Source organism: Myotis lucifugus, unplaced genomic scaffold (assembly GCF_000147115.1).
Source record: "Myotis lucifugus unplaced genomic scaffold, Myoluc2.0 scaffold_29, whole genome shotgun sequence".
NCBI classification, from domain to species: Eukaryota; Metazoa; Chordata; class Mammalia; order Chiroptera; family Vespertilionidae; genus Myotis; species Myotis lucifugus.
This window is the reverse complement of record NW_005871077.1, coordinates 4,355,750-4,380,691: the sequence shown is the minus strand read 5'-3', so window position 1 is coordinate 4,380,691 and position 24,942 is coordinate 4,355,750. Positions and strand designations below refer to the sequence as shown.

General features: G+C 41.3%; 1 protein-coding gene across 1 annotated transcript in view; it reads right to left on the bottom strand.

Moving 5' to 3' along the window:
- The window catches only part of CCDC7 (coiled-coil domain containing 7), a 172,791-nt gene that overhangs the window by 115,841 nt on the left and 32,008 nt on the right, over positions 1 to 24,942 (bottom strand). The window contains exons 4-5 of the mRNA XM_006086710.3: positions 974 to 994; positions 591 to 623 (exon numbers count right to left, since the gene is read on the bottom strand). Coding sequence (XP_006086772.1) covers positions 591 to 623; positions 974 to 994 — 54 coding nt within the window. The remainder of the gene's footprint in view (positions 1 to 590; positions 624 to 973; positions 995 to 24,942) is intronic.

Here is a 24,942-nt window from a genome sequence, read left to right as displayed (position 1 = left end):
TGGGCTGAGCCACAAACGTATCGAAGGGAGAACTAAAATAATTCCATGAATCACTAAAGCTATTCTAGAAATCATTTTGCTATATAAACAGATAACATAAAGTCTTTTCCAAAACAGAATTTAAAACCCCTAAAAACAGACACCAGTAGTTTTCAAACTGGTACTAAAGCACCTGAAAATCAAGTAGTACAAAAAAGTCATTAAAATAACATTACATTTTTAAAAATATGAATATATAATTTAATAGTAAGCATATATATTATGCATGATTATTTAAATAGAGGATAATTTTAAGTTGATAAGTTTTCTCTTGTCACTTATTATTTTATGTAAATTAGGGAAAGAATAATAATTAAATTTCTATTGTTCAATTTTAGGTGAAAGAATGTACCAAACTCAGAGTATAGCAGATACATACAGGAACGTAGTGTATAAATCCCTGAGACACTTTTATCTATCCATTCATTCTTTCTCTATGTAAATCAATATTAACCAATGGTTACTCAAAAAATTTTAACTTATACTCCAAATTTGTTTATAGATGAGATAAAATATTAATTTAATTAAAAATTAAGAAATGTTTTACTTACCTCTTCCATTTGATTGACCTGTCGCTGAAACCACTTTAAAAAAAAAGGACCAGAAAAGAAATAATTATTAACAAGTTAAAATTTTGAAGTGGAATAAATGGGTATGTGTGTATGCATGCATGTGTGTGTGTGAGAGAGAGAGAGAGAGAGAGCAAGAGAGAGAGAGAGAGGGAATTTTCATATATCAAAAATTAGTAATGAACCAAACATCATTTATCCTAGGACTTAGAATAGGGCTAGTGTAACACAATTGTAATATAAAATTTTTAAATATATATATCAGCAAGTTAAAGAATTTTACTACTTCAAACCTTAGAAACTTCATTTACATGTATTTCTGTATTTAATTTTAGTAAACTTAAACTGCAATATTTTGAACATACCTTAAAAAGAGATTCCAAAATCTGGAAAATAAAATTGTAATTAAACATTTTAAAATAAAATTCTTCACAATGTGTGATAAAACATTTCATTCAAGTTTTGCAATTTTCAATCACAAAAATGTACAAATTATTTAAACAAATCTATAATCCAAAATAACAATATTTTAATATTAATAGAAAGGTTTTAATACATCTTGCATAGACAACTTAGTTTTATAGAAATATTTCCATCTTTATAGATCTATATTAAAAGAAATCCCAAAATAGTTTACATATATGATTTTATATTTTTTAATTTAGGTTTAGAAAATAAAATTTAAATTCATCTCAAAAGAGCATTATTTTTTCATATAGCAAAGAGTACAATAATAAAAAGCAAGAATTACCTTACTACACATTACCTCTTTAATATAATATTTTTCTGCTAAAGGGCCTAAAAATCAAAATATAAAATACTACTACTAAATATTTTTAACAGAAAATGCAAAGATCTGGTATAGGAGCTTGTAAGAGAAACTAAATATACAAAACCAATCACACAGTGTAAAATATCAATATTTACACTTAGAAAATGAAATGCTAAAATGATTACACTTGCCACAAAAAAAAAACACTATCAGAGATAAAAGTTTTGACATAAACTATTAAAGAAAAATATTACTACATGCATTCAGGCAGAAGAAACATTACTTAACAAAACAAAAAAATTAGGATAGCCTAAAGTTTCCCTTCTGCAACACTAACTATAGATCAATGGTTCAAAAAGTGTGAACCCAAGACCTAAACAACCAGATTTGTTACCAATGCAAATTCTCAGGCCTCATTTCAGCCTACTAAATCAAAAACTTTGAAAGTAGGGCCAGCAATATGTGTATAAACCAGTGCTCCAGTAGATTCCTTCGCATGCTAACATTTGAGAATCATATCAATGTGATCATAACTTGCATATTAAAAGAATTTTCAAACTGATTCATGAATCAATGAATATTGTATTATATATAAAAGACACACCACCTTAGCCCAGTCGGTGTTGCTCAGTGGTTGAGCATTGACCAATGAACCCAGAGGTCATGATTCAATTCCCAGTCAGGGCACATGCTTCAGTCTTGATCCCAGCATGCAGGAGGCAGCCAGTCAATGGTTCCCTCCCATCATTGATGTTTCTATTTCTCTCTCTCTCTCCCTTCCTCTCTGAAATCAATAATAAAAATATATTTTAAAAAGACACACCTTAAATGCAATGATTCAAAAAGTTAAAAATAAGATGGACAAATATTCATCACAAAAATGGAATTACTAAGAAAGTGGGAGATACTACCCCAAAAGAAAATATTAAACCAAAACAGCATTTCTCTGGACAAATAAGGATGCTTTATAATGTTAAAACTCACATTCCACAATGAAGATAACACATTTAAGAGTATCTATATACCAAGTAACATAATCACCTATATAAAACAATTTAAGACAAGTTTAGTAGACAAAAAAATAAATGATATTATTTAAAAAAGCTAACAATGTAATAAAGTAGAAACAATGTAATAAGGTAGAATATATGAAATACATTCTGACAGGCCCGGACTATACTCAAACAATAGAAAACATACCTTCTTTTAAGTGCACATGGAAAAAAAATCACATAATTAGGTTGTATATTAAGACATAAAGAAAACCAGTAGGTTATATAAAGTGGCAATGTTACAAACAACACTCCTTGATCACAACACAATAAAATTGGACTGTAAAAATGTAATCAAAAAGGACCTTCCATTAGGATATTACTGAACAATTCTTAAGTGAATAGGGAATAGAAATTACAGAATTTATGAAAACTAATAATAACTAAAACAATGAATATTATAATGTATAGCATTGATCAGTGGAAAACTCATAGCCCCAAAAATATCAACACAAAAATCAAATAAAGTAAAACTCAAAACATTAGAAAAAAATAAATGAAAAGATAACATAAGGAAATAATACAACATGCAGACCATGTATCATACAAATGTATACTTGAAACCTATATAATTTTATTAACCAATGTCACCCCATTAAATTTAATTTTAAGTAGAAAATACTAAAGAAAAAAAGCATAACCCATGGACACAGACAATATAGTAGTAAAGGGTGGGGGAAGGGGAAGGGCAGGTTAGAAGGGGACAATGGGGGAAAAAGGGGACCTATGTAATACTTTCAACAATAAAGATTAAAAAATAACTTAAAAAGTAGAAATTAATGAGAAAAGAATAATAGTAATAAAATACTATTGCAACTATAGAGGCAGGAAGATGGCAGCAATAAGGGAGAGGGTGTGAGTGAGGGAGTGAAAGGGGACTGTGTGGTCGTGTGTAGTGAATTAGAAGAGAATGAAGCAAAACATACCCAAACTGAACTGCAATTGGAGAAAAAAATTAAAAGATAGGAGGGGAGCCTAAGGGAGCTTTGGAACAACATGAAACAAAGCAACTTATGAATAATAGGGGTGCCAGAATGACAGGAAGAGGAACAAGGATTAGAAAACCTATTGGAAGAAATAATGTCAGAAAACTTCCCTGATGTGGGCAAGAAAGTCACACAAGTACAGAGAGTCCCAAACAAAATGAATCCGAAAAGACCCACACCATAATTATGATGGCAAACATTCAAGACAAAGAGAAAATCATAAAGGCTGCAAGAAAGAGACAGAAAGTTATGTACAAGGGATTTCCCATTAGATTATCAAATGCTTTCTCAACAGAAACACACCAGGCCAGAAAAGAATGGACGGAAATTTACAAAGTGATGCAAAGCAAAGGACTGAATCCAAGAATACTCTATCCAGCAAGGCTTTCATTCAAAATTGAAGGGGAAATAAGGAGCTTCACAGACAAAAAGAAAGGCTAAGGGAATTTATCACTACCAAGTCAGCAATGCAAGAAATGCTAAAGGGACTGGTGTAAAAAGAAGAAATAAAAAGGGAAGAAGGAACACAGGCAAAAAAAAATAAAAATGGCTACAAACAAGTATCCTATATAATAAAAGGCTAATATGCAAATAGACTGAATGGTGGAACTGGAAAAACCAAACAACCGGTCGCTATGACATGTGCTGACCACCAGGGGGCATGTGCAAAACATGACAGGAGTTGGCCACAGCAGGATGGTGGAGCAGGTGAGCGGCGGCACCAGACCAAGGTGGGGTGCTGGTCGCTGTCATCAGGGTGAGCTTCTGGTGGTTACTGAAAATCCTTTGCTCCTGCGCACCATGGTCCTGCCCAGCGCTCGCACCCGCTGCTGGCACTGGATCCGCCACTCGCACCCACCGTTCAGTGCCTGGTGCTGGACCTGATCGCTTGGTGCCATCAGCAGACGGGCTGCCAGCCTCCATCGCCTCTGAGGGTTTCTCCACCTCCGCCTGCTCCTAAGGGGCAATTGGGGCAGCAGCCGCCATTTGCACCTGCTGCTCGCGCCAGCCCCAATCACTTTGTGCCATCAGCGGGTGCGAGTGGGGCCAGCACCCTCAGCACATGGGAGCAGCGGCAGTGGGAGCGGGGCAGCCAGCAGACAGGGGACCGGAGGCCAAGGTGGGAGGGCTAGATGGGGGCAAGGAGGATGGGCTGAGACCCGTCACTGTGCCCATCGTAGCCTCACAGTCCACAGTTCTTTTCAAGGTGAACAAATTCATGTACTGGGCCCCTAGTCTATCAATAATAACTTGAAATGAAAAGGGACTAAATGCTCCAATCAAAGACATCAAGAGGCTGAATAGATAAGAAAACATGACCCATATGTATGCTGTCCTCAAGAGACCCACCTTAGAACAAGGGACTCATACAGACTGAAAGTGAAGGGATGGAAAAATATCTTCCAGGCAAAAGGAAAGGGAAAAAAACTGGGGTAGCAGTACCTATTTCTGAGAAAATAGACCTCAAACTGAAGGCCATCGATACAACAAGAGAATATAACCCTGGTAAACATATATACACCCAATGCAGAAGCACCCAAATACACACAAAAAACTCCTCAAAGATATCAAGGGAGAGATCAACAACAATACAATCATAGTAGAGGACTTTAATACCCCACTGACATAACTGGATAAATCACCTAGACAAAAAATCAGCAAAGAAACAGCAATCCTAAATGACTCACTAGATCAGATGGACTTAATTGACATCTTCAGAACATTTCACCCCAAAGCCATGGAATATACATTCTTGTCAAGTGTGCATGGGACATTTTCAAAGATAAACCACATACTGGGTCACAGGCAAAGTCTCTCCAAATTCAAGAAGATTGAAATTATATCAAGCATCTTCTCAGACTACAATGGCATAATATTAGAAATAAACTACAATGAAAACAATCAAAAAAATTCAAACACTTGGAAGATGAATAGCATGCTATTAAACAATGACTGGGTTACTAAAGAGATCAAAGAAGAAATTAAAAACATCCTGGAAATGAATAAAAATGAAAACACAACAATCCAAAATATATGGGACACAGTGAAAGCAGTCCTGAGAGAAACATTTACAGCTCTACAAGCCTACATTTAAAAAAAAAAAAAAGAAAAAATGGTAATAAATCATCTAACTCTACAACTTAAAGAATTAGAAAGAGAGCAACAAGAAAAGCCCAGAGTGAGCAGAGGGAAGCAGATAATAAAGATCAGAGCAGAAGTAAATGACATAGAGACCAAAAAATAACAACACAAACGATCAATGAAACCAAGAGCTGGTTCTTTGGAAGGATAAACAAGATTGATGAACATCTATCCAAGAAGCAGAGGACCCAAATAAACAAAATCAGAAATGAAAGAGGCAAAATAACAACAGACCCCACAGAAATAGAAATGATTGTTAAAAATAAAATAAAATAAAATACCATGAACAACTCTATTCTAACAAACAAGACAACCTAGAGGAAATGGACATATTCCTAGAAAAATGCAACCTTTCAAAACTCAATCAGGAAGAATCTAAAAATTTCAATTGGCCGATAACTAGGGAGGAAATTGAAGCAGTCATCAAAAAGCTGACAGCAAAAAAAAGCCCTGGACCAGATGGCTTCACAGGGGATTTTTACCAAACATTCAAAGAAGAAATAAAACCTATCCTCCTCAGACTATTCCAAAAAATTGAAGAGGAAGGAACACTTCCAAGCTCATTCTATGAAGCCAATATTACCCTAATCCCAAAACCAGATAAAGACAACACAAAGAAAGAGAATTACAGGCCAATATCCCTCATGAACATAGATGCCAAAATCCTCAACAAAATTCTAGCAAATCGGATCCAGTATTACATCAGAAAGATCAGACACCACGACCAAATAAGATTTATCCCGGGGATGCAAGGATGGTACAATATCCACAAATCAATAAATGTGATACATCACAAAAACAAATTGAGAGATAAAAATCACAGTCATATCAATTGATGCAGAAAAAGCATTTGACAAAATCCAAAACCCTTCTTGATAAAAACCATCAGCAAAGTGGGAATAGATGGGTCATACTTCAACATAATAAAAGCCTTATATGACAAACCGACAGCCAACATCATACTCAATGGGCATAAACTAAAACCATTTAACCTAAGAACAGGAATGAGACAGGGATGCCCACTTTCACCACTCCTGTTTGACATAGTGCTGGAAGTGCTAGCCATAGCAATTAGACAAGAAGAAGAAATAAAAGGTATCCAAATTGGAAAAGAATAAGTAAAACTGTCATTATTCGCAGATGACACAATACTGTACATAGAAAACCTAAAAACCCTGTCAAAAAATTATTAGACTTAATAAATTAATTCAGCAATATAGCAGGATACAAAATTAATGCCAAGAAATCTATGGCATTTTTATACACCAATAGTGAACTGACAGAAAGTGAGACTAAAAAAGCAATCCCATTTACCATCGCACCAAAAAATATAAGATACCTAGGAATAAACTTAACTAAGGAGGTAAAGACCTGTACTCAGAAAACTACAGGACACTGAAAAAAGAGATAGATGAAGACATAAACAGATGGAAGAACATACCGTGTTCATGGATTGGTAGAATCAACATCATTAAAATGTCCATACTACCCAAAGCAATCTACAGATTCAATGCAATCCCCATTAAAATACCAACGGCATATTTCACAGACCTAGAATGAACTCAAAAAAAATTCATCTGGAATAAAAAAGACCCCAATAGCTGCAGCAATCCTGAGGAAGAAGAACAAAGTAGGTCGGATCTCAATACCAGATATCAAGCTGTATTACAAAACCACTGTTCTCAAAACTGCCTGGTACTGGCACAGGAACAGACATATTGATCAATGGAATAGAGTAGAGAGCCCAGAAATCAACCCAAACCACTATGCTCAATTAATATTTGACAAAGGAGGCAAGAGCATACAATGGAGTCAAATAGTTTCTTCAATAAATGGTGTTGGGAAAATTGGACAGATACATGCAAAGAAATGAAACTAGACCACCAACTTACACCACACACAAAGGTAAACTCAAAATGGATAAAGTACTTAAACATAAGATGGGAAACCATAAAAATCTTAGAGGAATCCACAGGCAGCAAAATCTCAGACATATGCCCAAGCAATATCTTCATGGATACAGCTCCTAGGTAAATGGAAACTAGAGAGAAAATAAACAAGTGGGACTACATCAAAATAAAAAGCTTCTACACAGCAAAAGAATCCATCAACAAAACAACAAGAAAGCCCAGTGCATGGGAGAACATATTTGCAATGTGATCTCTGATAAGGGTTTAATCTCCAACATTTACAGGGAACTCATACAACTTAACAAAAGGAAGATAAACAACCCAATCAAAAAATGGGCAACACACCTAAAATAGACACTTTTTGAAAGAGGACATATATAAGGCTGAGAGACATATGAGAACATGCTCAAAGTCACTAATCATCTGAGAGAAGCAAATCAAAATGACAATGAGGTACCACCTCACACCTGTCAGAATGGCTATCATCAACAAATCAACAAATGACAAGTGCTGGCGAAGATGCAGAGAAAAAAGAACACTCGTGCACTGCTGGTGGGAATGAAGACTGGTGAAGCCACTGTAGAAAACCGTATGGAGTTTCCTCAAAAAACTAAAAATGGAACTCCCATTTGACCCAGTGATACCACTTTTAGGAATATATCCCAAGAAACTAGAAACACCAATCAGAAAGGATATATGCACTGCTATGTTCATAGCAGCACAATTTATAATAGCTAAGATTTGGAAATAGCCTAAGTGTCCATCAGCGGATGAGTGGACTAAAAAACTGTGGTACATCTACACAATGGAATACTACATACTGTAAAAAGGAAGGGACTCCTACCATTTGCAACAGCATGGATGGTCCTAGAGAGCATTATGCTAAGCGAAATACATCAGTCAGAAAAGATAAATATCACATGATCTCCCTCATTTGTGTAATATAATGAACAACATAAACTGATGAACAAAAACAGATCCAGAGACAGAGAAGCATCAACCAGACCATCAAACCTCAGAGGGAAGGTAGGGGAGGGTGGGGGTAAGGGGGAGAGATCAACCAAAGGACTTGTATACATGCATATAAGCATAACCAATGAACACAGACACCAGGCGGGTCAGAGCATGAGTGGAGATATTGGGGGTGGGGTGGCAATGGGGCGATAAGGACACATATGTAATACTTTAATCAATAAAGAAAAAAAAATTTTTTAACTCACTCAAGTTCAGGAAATACAGAGAGTCCCAATGAAGATTAATCCCAAAAGACCCACACCTATGCACATAATAATAAATAGAGTAAACATTAAAAACAATGAACTAATCTTAAAGGCTACAAGACAGAGACAGAACGTTACCAGAAAGAAAGTTCCCATTAGGCTGTCAGCTGATTTTGCAATAGAAACACTTCAGGCCATAAGGGAGTGGCTTGAAGTATACAAAGTAATGAAAACCAAAGGACTGAACCCAAGACTACTCTATCCAACAAGGCTATCTTTCAAATACAAAGGTGAAATAAAAAGATTTGCAGACCAAAAACGACTTAAAGAATTTATTACCACCAAGCCAGCACTGTAAGAAATGCTAAAGGGGATGTTGAAAGAAAAAGAAATAGAGGGAAAGAGAATAACACAGGCATAAGGAATAAGAATGGCAACAAATAAGTACCTATCAATAATAACCTTAAATGCAAATGGCTCTGGATAAAAAAACATGGCCCATATATATGTTGTCCACAGGAAACCTAACTCAGAACAAAAGACTGACACAGGATGAGACTGAAGAGATGGAAAATATTTTTCCAGGCAAATGGAAATGAAAAATACTAGCAAAAAAGCTGCAGTAATAATGCTCATATCTGACAAAATAGACTTCAAAGTGAAGTCCATAAAAGAGAAAATAAAGGCCACTTCACAATGCTAAAGGGATTGATACAACAAGAGAATATACTAGTAACTCTGGTAAACATATATGCACTGAATACAAGAGCACACAAGCACATTAAAAACCTTCTGGAGGATTTTAAGGGAGATGGAAAGCAATACAATCATAGTCGGGGACTTTAACACTTCACTGACATCATATATATATATATATATATATATATATATATATATATATATATATATATATCTTCTAGACAAAAAAATCAACAAGTAAACAGTGATTCTAAGTGGCACACTAGATCAGATGGAATTAATTTATATATAAAACACTTCACTCCAAAGATACAGAATATAAATTCTTCTTAAGTGCACATGGGACACTTTCAAAGACAGACCACATGTTAGGACACAAACTAAGTCTCTACAAGTTTAAAAAGACTGATATCATATCAAGCATCTTCTTGGATCACAACGGCATAAAACTAGAAATCAACTATAATAAAAACAATCAAAAACATTCAAACACATGGAGATTAAATAGCATGTTATTAAACAATGAATGGGTTACCAATGAGATCAAGGAAGAAATCATAAACTTCCTGGAAAAAAATAAAAATGAACACACAACAATACAAAGTCTATGGAACACAGTGAAAGCAGTCCTGAGAGAGAAGTCCATGGCATTACAAGCCTACATCAAAAATCAAGAAAAACTTCTAATAAACTATCTAACCTTACAGCTAAAAGAATTAGGAAGAGAACAAAAAAAGCCCAGATTAAGTATAAGGGAGGAAATAATAAATATCTGAGTGGAACTAAGTGACATAGAGACAAAAAAAACAAACAACAAAACAAAACAATTCAAATGATCAATAAAACCAAGAGCTGGTTCTTTGAAAATATAATAAAGGTTAATGAACATTTAGTCAGACTCATTGAGAAACAAAAAGAGGACTCAAATAAACAAAATCAGAAATGAAAAAGGCAAAGTAACAACTGACCCTACATAAATACAAAAGATCATTAAAAATACTATGAGCAACTATATTCAAACACACTAGACAACCTGTATGAAATGGACATATCCCCAGAACAATATAATCTTCCAAAACTCAATCAGGAAGGATCAGAAAAGCTAAATAGACCACTAACTACTGATGAAGTTGAAGCAATAATAAAAAATAAAAAAAACTCCCAACAAACAAAAGCTCTGATTCAGATGGCTTAACAGGGGAACTATTCCAAAACTCCAAGAGGAAGCTCTTTATGAGGCTGGCATTAGCCTAATTCCAAAACCAGATAAAGGCACTACAAAGAAAGGCATTAGCCTAATTCCAAAACCAGATAAAGGCACTACAAAGAAAGAGAATTACAGGCCAATAAGCCTGATGAACATAACCACTATAAAGATCATACACCATAACTAATTGGTGATTTAGCCTACTACACAAAATCGATACAGCATGTTACTGCACTAGAAAATGTAATACAATGGTTAGTATTTGTATGTCTAAACCTAGAAAAGGTACAGTAAATCTCCATTTTAATCTTACGGAACCACCATTGGATGTGCGTTCTATCATTTACTAAAATGTCATTATGTGGTGCATGACTAGCAACAAAAAAGTAAAACATTAGAAATAAACATTTAAACGTTTCCATTTTTCTACATGGAGAAAACAAAAACACTCTTTAAAAACAATATTATATGAGCTCTACTGAAGCACTGATTTTGAAGTTCTTGTCCTCCAGAAATGTGAGAGAATGTATTTTTGTTTTAAACCACCAAGTTTGTGGGAATTTGTTTTGGCAGTCCTTGGAAACTAATATACTACCTATTCTGACATGTAGAAGCTCAAGGGGAGCTTTTGTTTCTTGCCTCTTTCCAGCTTCTGATGGGTCTAAGTATTCCTTGGCTTATAGATACATAACTCCAGTTTCTGTTTCTGTCTTCACATGACCTTGTCCTCTGTGGCTTTTTCTCTTCTATCTCTTATAAGGATACTTTTCAAAAATTGTATACATTTTTATTGATTCCAGAGATGAAGGGAAAGGGAGAGAGAGAGAGAGATAGAAACATCAATGATGAGAGAGAATCATTGATTGGATGCCTCCTGCATGCCCCCTTCTGGGGCTTGAGCCCATAACCCAGGCATGTGCCCTTGACCAGAATCGAACCAGGGACCAAGCCAATGCACGATCCACTGAGCAAAACCAGCTAGGGTGGGATACTTGTTATTAAATTTAGAAAGAAAAACTTAAAATAATCTCATCTCAAGACCCTTAATTGCATATGCAAAGACCTTCTTTTCAAAATAAAGTTACACTTATAGGTAATGGGGATGAGGACTTAGACATACTTCTTTGGGGTCCACAACTCAATTCACTACAGCTAACAAAACACTAAAAAGCAAGAATGTAAGGAAAGATGAGTTAGTTCTGAAAGGTATTAAAACATTATAATTACTTTTATTATAATTAACACAATGTGGGACATGAATAGATCAACTAACAGAGTAAAAACGAGACACCAGGAATAGACACAGAGGTATGCAGAATTTTAATATATGATAACTAGAGGCCTGGTGCACAAAAATTTGTGCACTCGGGGGGTGGGGGGGGAGAGGAGGTCCCTCAGCCCGGCCTGTGCCCTCTCGCAGTCTGGGACCCCTCAGGAGATAATGACCTGCTGGCTTAGGCCTGCTCCCGGGTGGGAGAGGGCAGGCCCAATCCCTAGGTGCAGCCCCTGGTCGGGCTCAGAGCAGGGCCGATTGGGGAGTTGGGCCACCGACCCCTGTCATGCACAGAGCAGGGCAGATCGGGAGGTTGCGATGCCACCCCTAGTCACGCTCAAGGGTAGGCCGATTGGGGGATTGGGGCACCGCCCCCTGTCACACTCAAGGCAGGGTCGATGGGGAGGTTGCGGTGCCACCCCCTGTTATGCACAGAGCAGGGCTGATCAGGGGGTTGGGGCGCTGCCCCCTATCACGCACAGAGCAGGGCCCATCAGGGCGGTTGGGGCTCCATACCCTGTCACACACAGAGCAGCAGGGTGATCAGGGGGTTGGGGAGCTCCTTTCTGTCACGCACAGAGCAGGGCCAATCAGGGGGTTGAGGAGCTCCCCCCTGTCACGAACAGAGCAAGGTGGATAGGGAGGTTGTGGCCCCGCCCCCTGTCACACACATAGCCGCAGGGCAATCAAGGGGTTTGGGTGCTGCCCCGTCACGCTGATCCTGGTGCCGGGAGGCCTCGCTGCTCCACTGATCCCAGTGCTGGGAGGCATATTACCCTTTTACTATATAGGATAGAAGCCTGGTGCACGGGTGGGGGCCAGCTGGTTTGCCCTGAAGGGTGCCCTGGATCATGGTGGGGGTCCCGCTTGGGTGCCTGGCCAGCCTGGGTGAGGGGATGATGGCTGTTTGCATCTGGTCACACCCCCTTTAGGGTGGGGGTCCCCACTGGGGTGCCTGGCCAGCCTGGGTGAGGGGCTGAGGGCTGTTTTCAGGCTGGCAAGTGACTGAAGCTCCCAACCTGTCCTTTTTTCCTTTTTTTTTAATTCTGGGACAGCTTTAGCTCTGATGTTCGGCTCCAGCTATGAGACCTCCGCTGCTGAAAACAGGTTTCTGGCCTTTGTTTACCTTCTGTATTTGAAACAATGTTGCGGTCCAGCTGGCTGAAGCCCGGGGTTCTGTTTAGCTTCTATATTTGTTACAATGTTGCTTAGAGAGCAGCTGAGAGGCCAGCAAGGCAGGCGGGGAAGCCTGGCTTCCTCCATCACTGAACCAAGCAAGCCTCCCTGTTCATGTCAGCTGCCTGGCTGCCGGCCGCCATCTTGGTTGGCAGTTAATTTGCATATCTCACTGATTAGCCAATGGGAAGGGTAGCAGCCGTACGGCTAATTACCATGTTTCTCTTTTATTAGATAGGACTAGAGGCCCAATGCACAAAAATTTGTGCACTCTGTAGGGAGAGGGGGTCCCTCAGCCCATCCTGTGCCCTCTCGCAGTCTGGGACCCCTCAGGAGATAATGACCTGCTGGCTTAGGCCTGCTCCCAGGTGGCAGAGGGCAGGCCCAATCCCTATGTGCAGCCCCTGGTCAGGCTCAGAGCAGGGCCGATTGGGGAGTTGGGGCACTGCCCCCTGTCATGCACAGAGCAGGGCGGATCGGGAGGTTGCGATGCCACCCCTAGTCATGCTCTGGGTACAGCCGTTTGGGGGGTTGGGGCACCGCCCCCTGTCACACTCAAGGCAGGGTCGATAGGGAAGTTGTGGCGCCACCCCCTGTCACGCACAGAGCAGGGCTGATCAGGGGGTTGGGGCATTGCCCCCTGTCATGCACAGAGCAGGGCCCATCTGGGGGGTTGGGGCTCCGTACCCTGTCACACACAGAGCAGGGCCGATCAGGGGGTTGAGGAGCTCCCCCCTGTCATGCACAGAGCAGGGCCAATAGGGGAGTTGGGGCACCACCCCCTGTCACAAACAGAGCAGGGTGGATCAGGGGGTTGGGGTGCTGTCCCCTGTCATGCACAGAGCAGGGCCCCTCAAGGGGGTTGGGGTTCCGTACCCTGTCACACACAGAGCAGGGCCGATCAGGGGGTTGAGGAGCTCCCCCCTGTCACGCACAGAGCAGGGCCCATCAGGGGGTTGGGGAGCTCCCCATGTCATGCACAGAGCAGGGCCGATCAGGGGGTTGAGGAGCTCCCCCCTGTCACGCACAGAGCAGGGCCCATCAGGGGGTTGGGGAGCTCCCCATGTCATGCACAGAGCAGGGCCCATCAGGGGGTTGAGGAGCTCCCCCCTGTCATGCACAGGCGGGGCCGATCAGGGGGTTGAGAAGTTCCCCCCTGTCACTCACAGAGTAGGGCCAATATGGGAGTTGGGGCACCACCCCGTCACACACAGAGCAGGGCAGATCAGGGGGTTGGGGTCCGCCCTCTATCACCCACACAGCAGAGCCGATCAGGGGGTTGGGGCGCCACCACTGTCACACTCAGGGCAGGGCCGATGGGGAGGTTGCGGCTCTACCCTTTCACACACAGAGCAGGGCCCATCAGGGGTTTGGGGAGCTCCCCCCTGTCACCCACAGAGCAGGGCCGATCAGGGGGTTGGGGCGCTGCACCCTGTCACACCCAGAGCAGGGCCGATCAGGGGGTTAGGGCACTGCACCCTGTCACACACAGAGCCGAAGGGCGATCAGGGGGTTGGGGAGCTCCCCCCGTCAAGAACAGAGCAGGGCGGATAGGGAGGTTGTGGCCCCGCCCCCCTCACACACAGAGCCGAAGGGCAATCGGGGGGTTTGTGCGCTGCCCCCTGTCACGCTGATCCCGGTGCCGGGAGGCCTCGCAGCTCTGCTGATCCCAGTGCCGGGAGGCATATTACCCTTTTACTATATAGAATAGAGGCCTGGTGCACCGGTGGGGGCTGGCTGGTTTTCCCTGAAGGGTGTTCTGGATCAGGATGGGGGTCCCCACTGGGGTGCCTGGCCAGTCTGGGTGAGGGGCTGAGGGCTGTTTTCAGGCTGGCGGGTGACTGAAGCTCCCAACCTGTCCTTTTTTCCTTTTTTTTTAATTCTGGGACAGCTTTAGCTCTGATGCTCGGCTCCAGCTATGAGACCTCCACTGCTGAAAACAGGTTTCTGGCCTTTGTTTACCTTCTGTATTTGATACAATGTTGCGGTCCGGCTGGCTGATACCCGGCTGGCTAAAGCAGGTTTCTGGGGTTTTGTTTAGCTTCTATATTTGCAACATAGTTGCTTAGAGTTGCAGCTGAGAGGCCGGCAAGTCAGCGGGGAATGTTGGAGTCCGCAGTCACTGGAGCAAGCAAGCCTCCTGTTAGCTTTAAGCTGCCTGGCTGCCGGCCGCCATCTTGGCTGGCAGTTAATTTGCATATCACCCTGATTAGCCAATGGGAAGGGTAGTGGAGGTATGGCTAATTACCATGTTTCTCTTTTATTAGATAGGATAATAGAATGACTAGAGCAAAAATATATATATTTGAAACAAACAGAGGAGGAACAACTGCAGAAATAGATAAATACTTGTCTTTTAAAAGAGAAATATAAGAAAGATAAATCAAAAACAATGAAGCTGGTTACCAACAAGAGAAAGAAAAGGGGCTGAGGAATGCAAGAAAAAGAGGTATATGGGGGGGGGCGGTGGATGATACTTTTGTAACTATACCATTTGCATTACTTTTTACTTCTTCAAATATATTAATACTAGAGGCCTGGTGCACAAAAATTTGTGCACTCGGGGGGGGTCCCTCAGCCCGGTCTGTGCCCTCTTGCAGTCTGGGACCTCTTGAAGGATGTCCACCTGTTGGCTTAGACCTGCTCCCTGGGGGATCAGACCTAAGCTGGCAGTTAGACATCCTTCTGGCAGCCTGGGAGCCCTCGGAGGATGTCCACTTGACAGCGGGGAGCAGGCCTAAGCTGCAGTCGGACATCCTTAGCGCTGCTGAGGAGGCGGGAGAGGCTCCCACCACTACCACTGCTGTGATGGCAGCCTTCAGCCTGGCTTGTGGCTGAGCAGAGCTCCCCCTGTGGGAGTGCACTGACCACCAGGGGGAAGCTCCTGCATTGAGCATCTGCCCCCTGGTGGTCAGTGTGTGTCATAGTGACCAGTCATTCCCAGTCATTCTGCTGTTAGGGTCAATTTGGATATTACCCTTTTATTATATAGGATTCTATATATCCCAAAAATAAAATTAAATTAAAAAGGATAGAAAGGATGGGAAAATATGGCGGCTGGCAGGACAGAGGTGAGGGATAGGAAGTGAGTGAGTGAGGGGATGAATGGAGAGTGTGTGGTGTGTGAGTGAGTGAGGGACAGTTAAATCCAGCAGGAGCAGCAGAGGCTGACAGACCAGGCTCTCTGGGACACGGAGAAACTACCACCACTGCGGCATCCCCCGGACTGCAGACCCGGGCACGGAGCCCACACCATCTTAAAGGGGAGAGTGGCCTCTTCTAGGAACTCAGCAGCACCACCACCCAGACAGGCCTTGGACACTGCCTGTGACCCGGCAGCCACTCCAACCAAAATCCTGCAGCCACACCCAGACTCTGGGACTCTGCACCAAAGGAGAAAAGCAGTAAGTGCAGCCTCCCATTCCTCAGCAGCAGACCTCTGACATTGCATGGGCGCGTTCGTTCGTTCGCACATCTCCAGTGCCAGGCCTCTGAGGCCCACCACTCCATAGACTCCTCTTAGGAGTCACTGGGAGACTCAGCTGGGTGTGATTTTGTACAGACACAGGCTCACTGCCACCCAGTAGAAATTCTGAATTCCCTCTGCCTGAATAACTGCCCCCACACACCCAGCTGCGCAACTTAAGCGCCAGGGCCCCTCAGCGCCAGGGCCCCACAGAGTGCGTCAGAGATCAGCACCGGGCACAGTTGCTCACTCCCCCTGAGACCATCTATCCACAGGGCACTTTGGGGAAGCTGTGGTGAGCCTCTGCTGGGTCCGATCTTGGACTAATAGGGACACACTCCCCTGGGCAGTAGTAATTTGGAATTCACCCATCCTGGATACCTGCCCAAAGCGTACCAGGGCCCTTCAGAGTGCTTCAGTGCGCCTGCGCTAGCAAACTCGCTGCAGGTCTCCTGTGTGTGCCTCTACGGGGAACGCGAGCCTATCCACCACAACTGCATCAGCAAAATCTGAGTTTCCCCACCCCACAGCTGCAGAACTCTGGACACTACAGGTGCATGCTTTTCCAGCATGCAGGTCTCCCAAGACCACCGCTCCACAGGCAGCCCTGGGGCCCTGCTGTGAGCCCTGCTGGTCGTGCACTTAAACAAACAGGGGTGCACTACTGGGCTGTAGAAACGCTGAATTCCCTCTTCTGGGATAGCTGCCCACAGACACTGCAATCCAGTGGCTTCAGTGCCAGGGCCCTTCAGAGTGTGTCAGTGCACCCTGCTGGCAAATTCACCACAGGTGCCTCTGTGAACTGCCGCTGGGATCGCGTGTATCCAACCACGGAGGCAGCAGCAAAAGCTGAGTCTACCCACCCCACAATGACAGAACTCTGGACACCACAGTCACGCTTTGCCAGAACGCAGGCTTCCTGAGCCCCACCACCCCAATAGAAGGTTCCTAGGTGCCACTGTAAGTCCCTGCGGGGCACATGTGATTTCAATCAAGGGCATAAGACAGCAAAAATTGGAACACCCCCTCCAAAGCTGCTGACTTCTAGACACCTCAGTTGCGCCTTTCCACATCACAGGCCTACATCAAGAGAACCCAAATAGCCCAAGTAGGGAGCTACACTAGAATACCAAACCCAGGAGACCTGAGAGGTCACACCAGGAGCAACACACCCTAAAGAAACAGGGTAGCAAAGCAATTAGAACTACAATTAAAACATTACAGCAAAACATGGGAAGACAAAAAAGCAACCCACAAAGGAAAGAAAAAGAGGATCACCAGAAAGGAAGTTAAATGAAATTGAGGCTACTAACTTATCAGAGAAAGAACTCAGAGTAATGGTTATAAGGATGCTCAAACAGCTGGATGACTAATGCACACAACTCAATGAGAATTATAAGGAGCTGAATGAGAATGTCACCAACATGAGAAGGAACCAAGAGAAAATGAAGAACAACATAGCTGCAATAAAGAACACAATGGAAGGCTTAAACAGCAGACAAGAAGAGGCTGAGGACCGCATCAGCGAATTAGAAGACAAGGTAGGAAAAAACACACAAACACAGGAGCAACTGGGAAAAAAAACTTAAAAAGCAAGAGGAGAGCCTAAGGGAGATTTGGGACAATGCAAAACGAAACAACATTCGCTTAATAGGGATACCAGAAGGAGAGGAGGAGAAGCAAGGAATAGAAAACCTGTTTGAAGAAATAATGACAGAAAACTTCCCTGATACTGGCAAGAAAAAAACTACACAAGTCCAAGAAGCACATAGAATGCCAAAAAAGATGAACCCCAAAAGACCAACACCAAGACACATCATAATTAAATTGGCAAACACCAACGACAAAGGAAGAATCTTAAAGGCTGCCAGAGAGAAACAGAAAGTTACCTACAAAGGATCTCCTATTAGAATATCAGCTGACTTCTCAACAGAAACACACCAGGCAAGAAGGGAATGGAATGAAATATACAAAGTGATGCAAAGCAAGGGAATGAATCCAAGAATACTATATCCAGCAAGGCTATCATTCAAAATTGAAGGTGGAATCAGGAGCTTCACAGACAAAAAATGGCTAAGAGAGTTTATTACCACCAAACCAGCAATGCAATAAATGCTAAAGGGACTGCTGTAAAAAGAAGAAACAGAAAGACAAGAAGAAACACAAACATTAAGAATAAAAATGACCACAAACAAGTACTTTTCAATAATAACATTAAATGTAAATGGATTAAATGCTCCAATCAAAAGACACAGGGTAGCTGAATGGATGAGAAAACATGACCCATATATTTGCTGTCTGCAAGAGACCCACCTCAGAACAAAGGAATCACAGAAACTGAGAGTGAAGGGATGGAAAAAATTTTTTCAGGAAAATGGAAATGAGAAAAAAGCTGGGGTTGCAATACTTATATCTGACAAAATAGACCTCAAAGTAAAGGCCATAACAAGAGATAAGGAGGCCACTACATAATACTAAACGGAGCAATTCAACAAGAAGATATAACTCTGGTAAACATATATGCACCCAATACGGGAGCACCCAAATACATAAAACAGCTTCTGGAAGATATCAAGGAAGAGATCAATAGCAATACATTCATAGTAGGGGACTTTAATACCCCACTGACAACACTGGATAAATCCTCTAAGCAAAAAAATCAGCAAAGAAACAGCAATCCTAAATGACTCACTAGATCAGATGGACTTAATTGACATCTTCAGAATATTTCACCCCAAAGCTACAGAATACACATTCTTCTCCAGTGCACATGGGACATTTTCAAAGATAGACCATATATTAGGAAACAGGCAAAGTCTCTTCAAATTCAAGAGAATAGAAATCGTAACAAGCATCTTCTCAGATCACAATGGCATAAAATAAGAAATCAACTACAATAAAAACATTGAAAAAAATCAAACATTTGGAGGCTAAATAGCATGCTATTAAGCAATGACTGGGTTACCAGAGAGAACAAAGAAGAAATAAAAACCATCCTGGGAACAAATGACAATGAAAACACAACAATCCAAAATCTATGGGACACAATGAAAGCAGTCCTGAGAGGGAAGTTCATAGCTCTACAGGCCTTACCTCAAAAAAAAAAACAAGAAAAACTGGCAATAAATTATCTAACCCTACAACTCAAAGAGTTGGAAAGAGAGCAACAACAAAAGCCCACAGTATCCAGAAGGAAGGAAATAATAAAGATCAGAGCAGAAATAAACAACAGAGAGACCAAAAAAAAAAATACAAAAGATCAATGAAACCAAGAGCTGGTTCTATGAAAGAATTAACAAAATTGATGAACCTTTAGCCAGGCTCACCAAGAAACAAAGAGAGAGGACCCAAATAAACAAAATCAGAAATGAAAGAGGTGAAGTAACAACTGACCCTACTGATATACAAAGGATTGTCAAAAAATACTATGAACAACTCTACTCCAACAAACTGGACAACTCGATGAAATGGACACATTCCTAGAAAAATACAAGCTTCCAAAACTCAACCAGGAAGAATCAAAAAACCTGAATAGACCAATAACTACTGATGAAATTGAAACAGTAATCAAAAAGCTTCCAGCAAACAAAAGCCCTGGACCAGATGGCTTCACAGGGGAGTTTTACTGAACATTCAAAGAAGAACTAAAGCCAATACTTCTCAGACTATTCAAAAAATTCAAGAGGAAGGCACATTTCCAAGTTCTTTCCATGAAGCCAGCATTACCCTAATCCCAAAACCGGATAAAGACACCACAAAGAAAGAGAATTACAGGCCAATATCCCTGATGAACATAGATGCTAAAATACTCAACAAAATTCTAGCAAACCAGATCCAGCATTACCTTAGAAAGATCATACACTATGAGGGAGACCAAGATGGCGGCATAGGTAAACACCCGAGATTGCTGCCACAAACAACCACTTCAAAAATACAACTAAAAGACGGAACAGACATCACCCAGAACCACAGGAAGGCTGACTGAGGAGAGACTCTTCAACTAGAAGGAAAGACAACAGCATACCGAGGCTCAGAGGAGGCACAGTGTGGAAAATATAAAGGTACCGAGGTGCGCGCGCAAAGCGGGCTGGTGGCTGAGGGCGCGGTTGTCGTTTTCAATCAGGAGGGAGTCTCAGACTCTGAGCTCCAGATCCGGGCGAGTCTCTAGGGACTCAGACTCAAACAGGAGAAGCGGGATTGTCTGGCATCAGTTGAAACGTGAGGGCAGCTTTCTCTCCGAGGTTTGCAGCCGTTGCTGCAGTTCTGAGAAGCAGAGCCTCTGAGAACGGGACTGAGAGCAGCCATAACTGCTTCCTCCACCCGCCCTGTTGATCCCGCCCCGCCCAAGCCCTGCACAGAGCCAGTTGCCGGATTGCCTCAGGCAAAGGCTAGATTAGCACCTCTCCAGAGGACAGAAGTTTTCCCACAGCTGATTCTCACAGCCAGTTGGCCTGGGGGTCAAATCCCTCTAGTATTAACTACAACAATCAAGGCTCAACTAGAACAAGACTGCGCACAAAGACCACAAGGGGGTGCACCAGGAAAGCATAAAAAATGCGGAGACAAAAAAACATGACAGAAATGGAGGATATAGAGCTAAAAAACGCAATTTTGAGGGCTTGCAATAATGTGCTAGAAGTAGCCAATAATCTTGATGAGAGCCTCATGAAAACTAATGAGACCCTCCATGCTATGATAAAGAACCAACTAGAAAATAAGCATACACGGACTGAAATAAAGAATATTATACAGACACCCAATAGCAGACCAGAGGAGCGCAAGAATCAAGTCAAAGATTTGAAATGCGAAGAAGCAAAAAACACCCAACCGGAAAAGCAAAATGAAAAAAGAATCCGAAAATACGAAGATAGTGAAGGAGCCTCTGGGACAGCTTCAAGTGTACAAATATCAGAATTATAGGGGTGCCAGAAGATGAGAGACAGCAAGATATTGAAAACCTATTTCAAGAAATAATGACAGAAAACTTCCCCCACCTGGTGAAAGAAATGGACTTACAGGTCCAAGAAGTGCAGAGAACCCAAAACAAAAGGAATCCAAAGAGGACCACACCAAGACACATCATAATTAAAATGCCAAGAGCAAAAGACAAAGAGAGAATCTTAAAAGCAGCAAGAGAAAACCAGTCAGTTACCTACAAGGGAATACCCATACGACTGTCAGCTGATTTCTCAACAGAAACTTTGCAGGCCAGAAGGGAATGGCAAGAAATATTCAAAGTGATGAATACCAAGAACCTACAACCAAGATTACTTTATCCAGCAAAATGCTGGACTAGTATCCTTTAAGATAAAGAGCTTCACAGATAAGGAAAAGCTAAAGGAGTTCATCACCAATAAACCAGTATTATATGAAATGCTGAACTAGTATCCTTTAAGAAGAGGAAGAAGAAAAAGGTAAAGATACAAATTGTGAACAACAAACATGCATCTATCAACAAGTGAATCTAAGAATCAAGTGAATAAATAATCTGATGTACAGAATGAACTGGTGATTATAATGAATCAGGGACATAGAAAGGGAATGGACTGACTATTCTTGGGGGGGAAAGGGGAATGGGAGATGCAGGAAGAGACTGGACAAAAATCGTGCACCTATGGATGAGGACAGTGGGTGGGGAGTGAGGGCGGAGGGTGGGGCGGGAACTGGGAGGAGGGGAGTTATGGGGGGGGGGGGAAGAGGAACAAATGTAATAATCTGAACAATAAAGATTTAATAAAAAAATTTAAAAAAGAAAGATCCTACACTATGACTAAGTGGGATTTATTCCAGGAATGCAAGGCTGGTACAATATCCGCAAATCAATAAACATGATACATCACATAAACAAGTTGAGAGACAAAAATCACATAATCATATCGATTGATGCAGAAAAGGCATTTGACAAAGTCCAACACCCTTTTCTGATAAAAACGCTCAGCAAAGTGGGAATAGAGGGATCATACCTCAATAATAAAAGCCTTACATGAAAAACCTACAGCCAACATCATACTCAATGGGCAAAAACTAAAACCATTTCCCTTAAGAACGGGAACAAGACAGGGATGCCCAAAGCTATAAGAATAGAAGAAGAAATAAAAGGCATCCAAATTGGAAAAGAAGAAGTAAAATTGTCATTATTCGCAGATGACATGATACTGTACTTAGAAAACCCTAAAGACTCCATCAAAAAATTATTAGACGTAATAAATGAATTTGGCAATGTAGCAGGATACAAAATTAATGCCAAGAAATCTATGGCATTTTTATACACCAACAGTGAACACACAGAAAGAGAAATTAAAAAAACAATCCCATTTACCATTGCACCAAAAAAATTAAGATACCTAGGAATAAACTTAACCAAGGAGGTAAAAGACCTCTACCCAGAAAACTACAGGACATTGAAAAAGGAGATAGAGGAAGACATAAACAGATGGAAGAACATACCGTGTTCATGGAATGGTAGAATCAACATCATCAAAATGTCCATACTACCCAAAGCAATCTATAAATTCAACGCACTCCCCATTAAAATACCAATAGCATATTTCACAGATCTAGAAAGAACGCTCCAAAAATACATCTGGAATTAAAAAAAAAAAAAGCCGAATAGCTGCAGCGATCCTGAGAAAGAAGAAGAAAGTAGGTGGGATCTCAATACCAGATATCAAGCTGTATTACAAAGCCACTGTTCTCAAAACTACCTGGTACTGGCACAAGAACAGACATATAGACCAACGGAATAGAATAGAGAACCCAGAAATCGACCCAAACCACTATGCTCAATTAATATTTGACAAAGGAGGCAAGAACATACAATGGAGTCAAGACAGTCTCTTCAATAAATGGTGTTGGGAAAATTGGACAGACACATGTTAAAAAATGAAACTAGACCACCAACTTACACCATACACAAAAATAAACTCAAAATGGATAAAGGACTTAAACGTAAGACAGGAAACCATAAGATTATTAGAGGAATCCACAGGTAGCAAAATCTCAGATATATGACGAAGGAATTTCTTCACTGACACAGCTCCTAGGGCAATGGAAACTAAAGGGAAAATAAACAAATGGGACCACATCATAATAAAAAGCTTCTGCACAGCAAAAGAAACCATCAACAAAACAACAAGAAAACCCACTGCATGGGAGAACATATTTGCCAATGATATCTCCGATAAAGGTTGAATCTCCAACATTTATAGGGAACTCATACAACTTAACAAAAGGAAGATAAACAACCCAATCAAAAAATGGGCAACAGACCTAAATAGACACTTTTTGAAAGAGGACATATATAAGGCTGAGAGACATATGAGAACATGCTCAAAGTCACTAATCATCTGAGAGAAGCAAATCAAAATGACAATGAGGTACCACCTCACACCTGTCAGAATGGCTATCATCAACAAATCAACAAATGACAAATGCTGGCAAGGATGCAGAGAAAAAGGAACCCTTGTGCACTGCTGGTGGGAATGCAGACTGGTGCAGCCACTGTGGAGAACAGTATGGAGTTTCCTCAAAAAACTAAAAATGGAACTTCCATTTGACCCAGTGATCCCACTTCTAGGAATATATCCCAAGAAACCAGAAACACCAATCAGAAAGGATATATGCATGCCTATGCTCATAGCAGCACAATTTACAATAGCTAAGATTTGGAATCAGCCTAAGTGCCCATCAGCAGATGAATGGATTAAAAAGCTTTGGCACATCTACACAATGGAATACTATGCTACTGTAAAAAGGAAGGAACTCCTACCGTTTCCAACAGCATGGATGGAGCTGGAGAGCATTATGCTAACTGAAATAAGTCAGTCAGAGAAAAATAAATATCACATGCTCTCACTCATTTGTGGATTATAATGAACAACCTAAACCGATGAACTAAAACAGATGTAGAGACAGAGAAGTATCGATCAGATGCTCAAAACTCGGAGGGAAAGCAGGGGAGCGTGGGGGTAAGGGGGGAAGATCAACCAAAGGACTTGAATGCATGCATATAAGCATAAGTGATGGATGTGTACAACAGGGGGTGAGGGTGAGGGCAGGATTGGGGGGATGAGGGGGACATTGGAGGGATAAGGACACATTTGTAATATCTTATTCAATAAAGGGAAATAAAATAAAATAAAATAAAATAAAATGAAAAAGTTTAAAAAAAAGGATAGAAAGGTGAAATTAAAACTAAAAGCAAACTTAAACAGATGAAACTAACAAAGGAAAAGGCAAAGAACTAATCCAACTCATGAATACAGACTTTAACATACCTTATACTCAGTCTTAGACAAGAGTTGAGGGAAGGAATTGCAAAAAAAAAAAAATCATGAAATCTCTCTGGTAGGTTTTTTGCGTTTTTATATAGTGGCATGGGTGAAGAAATTCTTAAACAATCTAGAAGTATTATAGGGTTGAGCAAATGAGT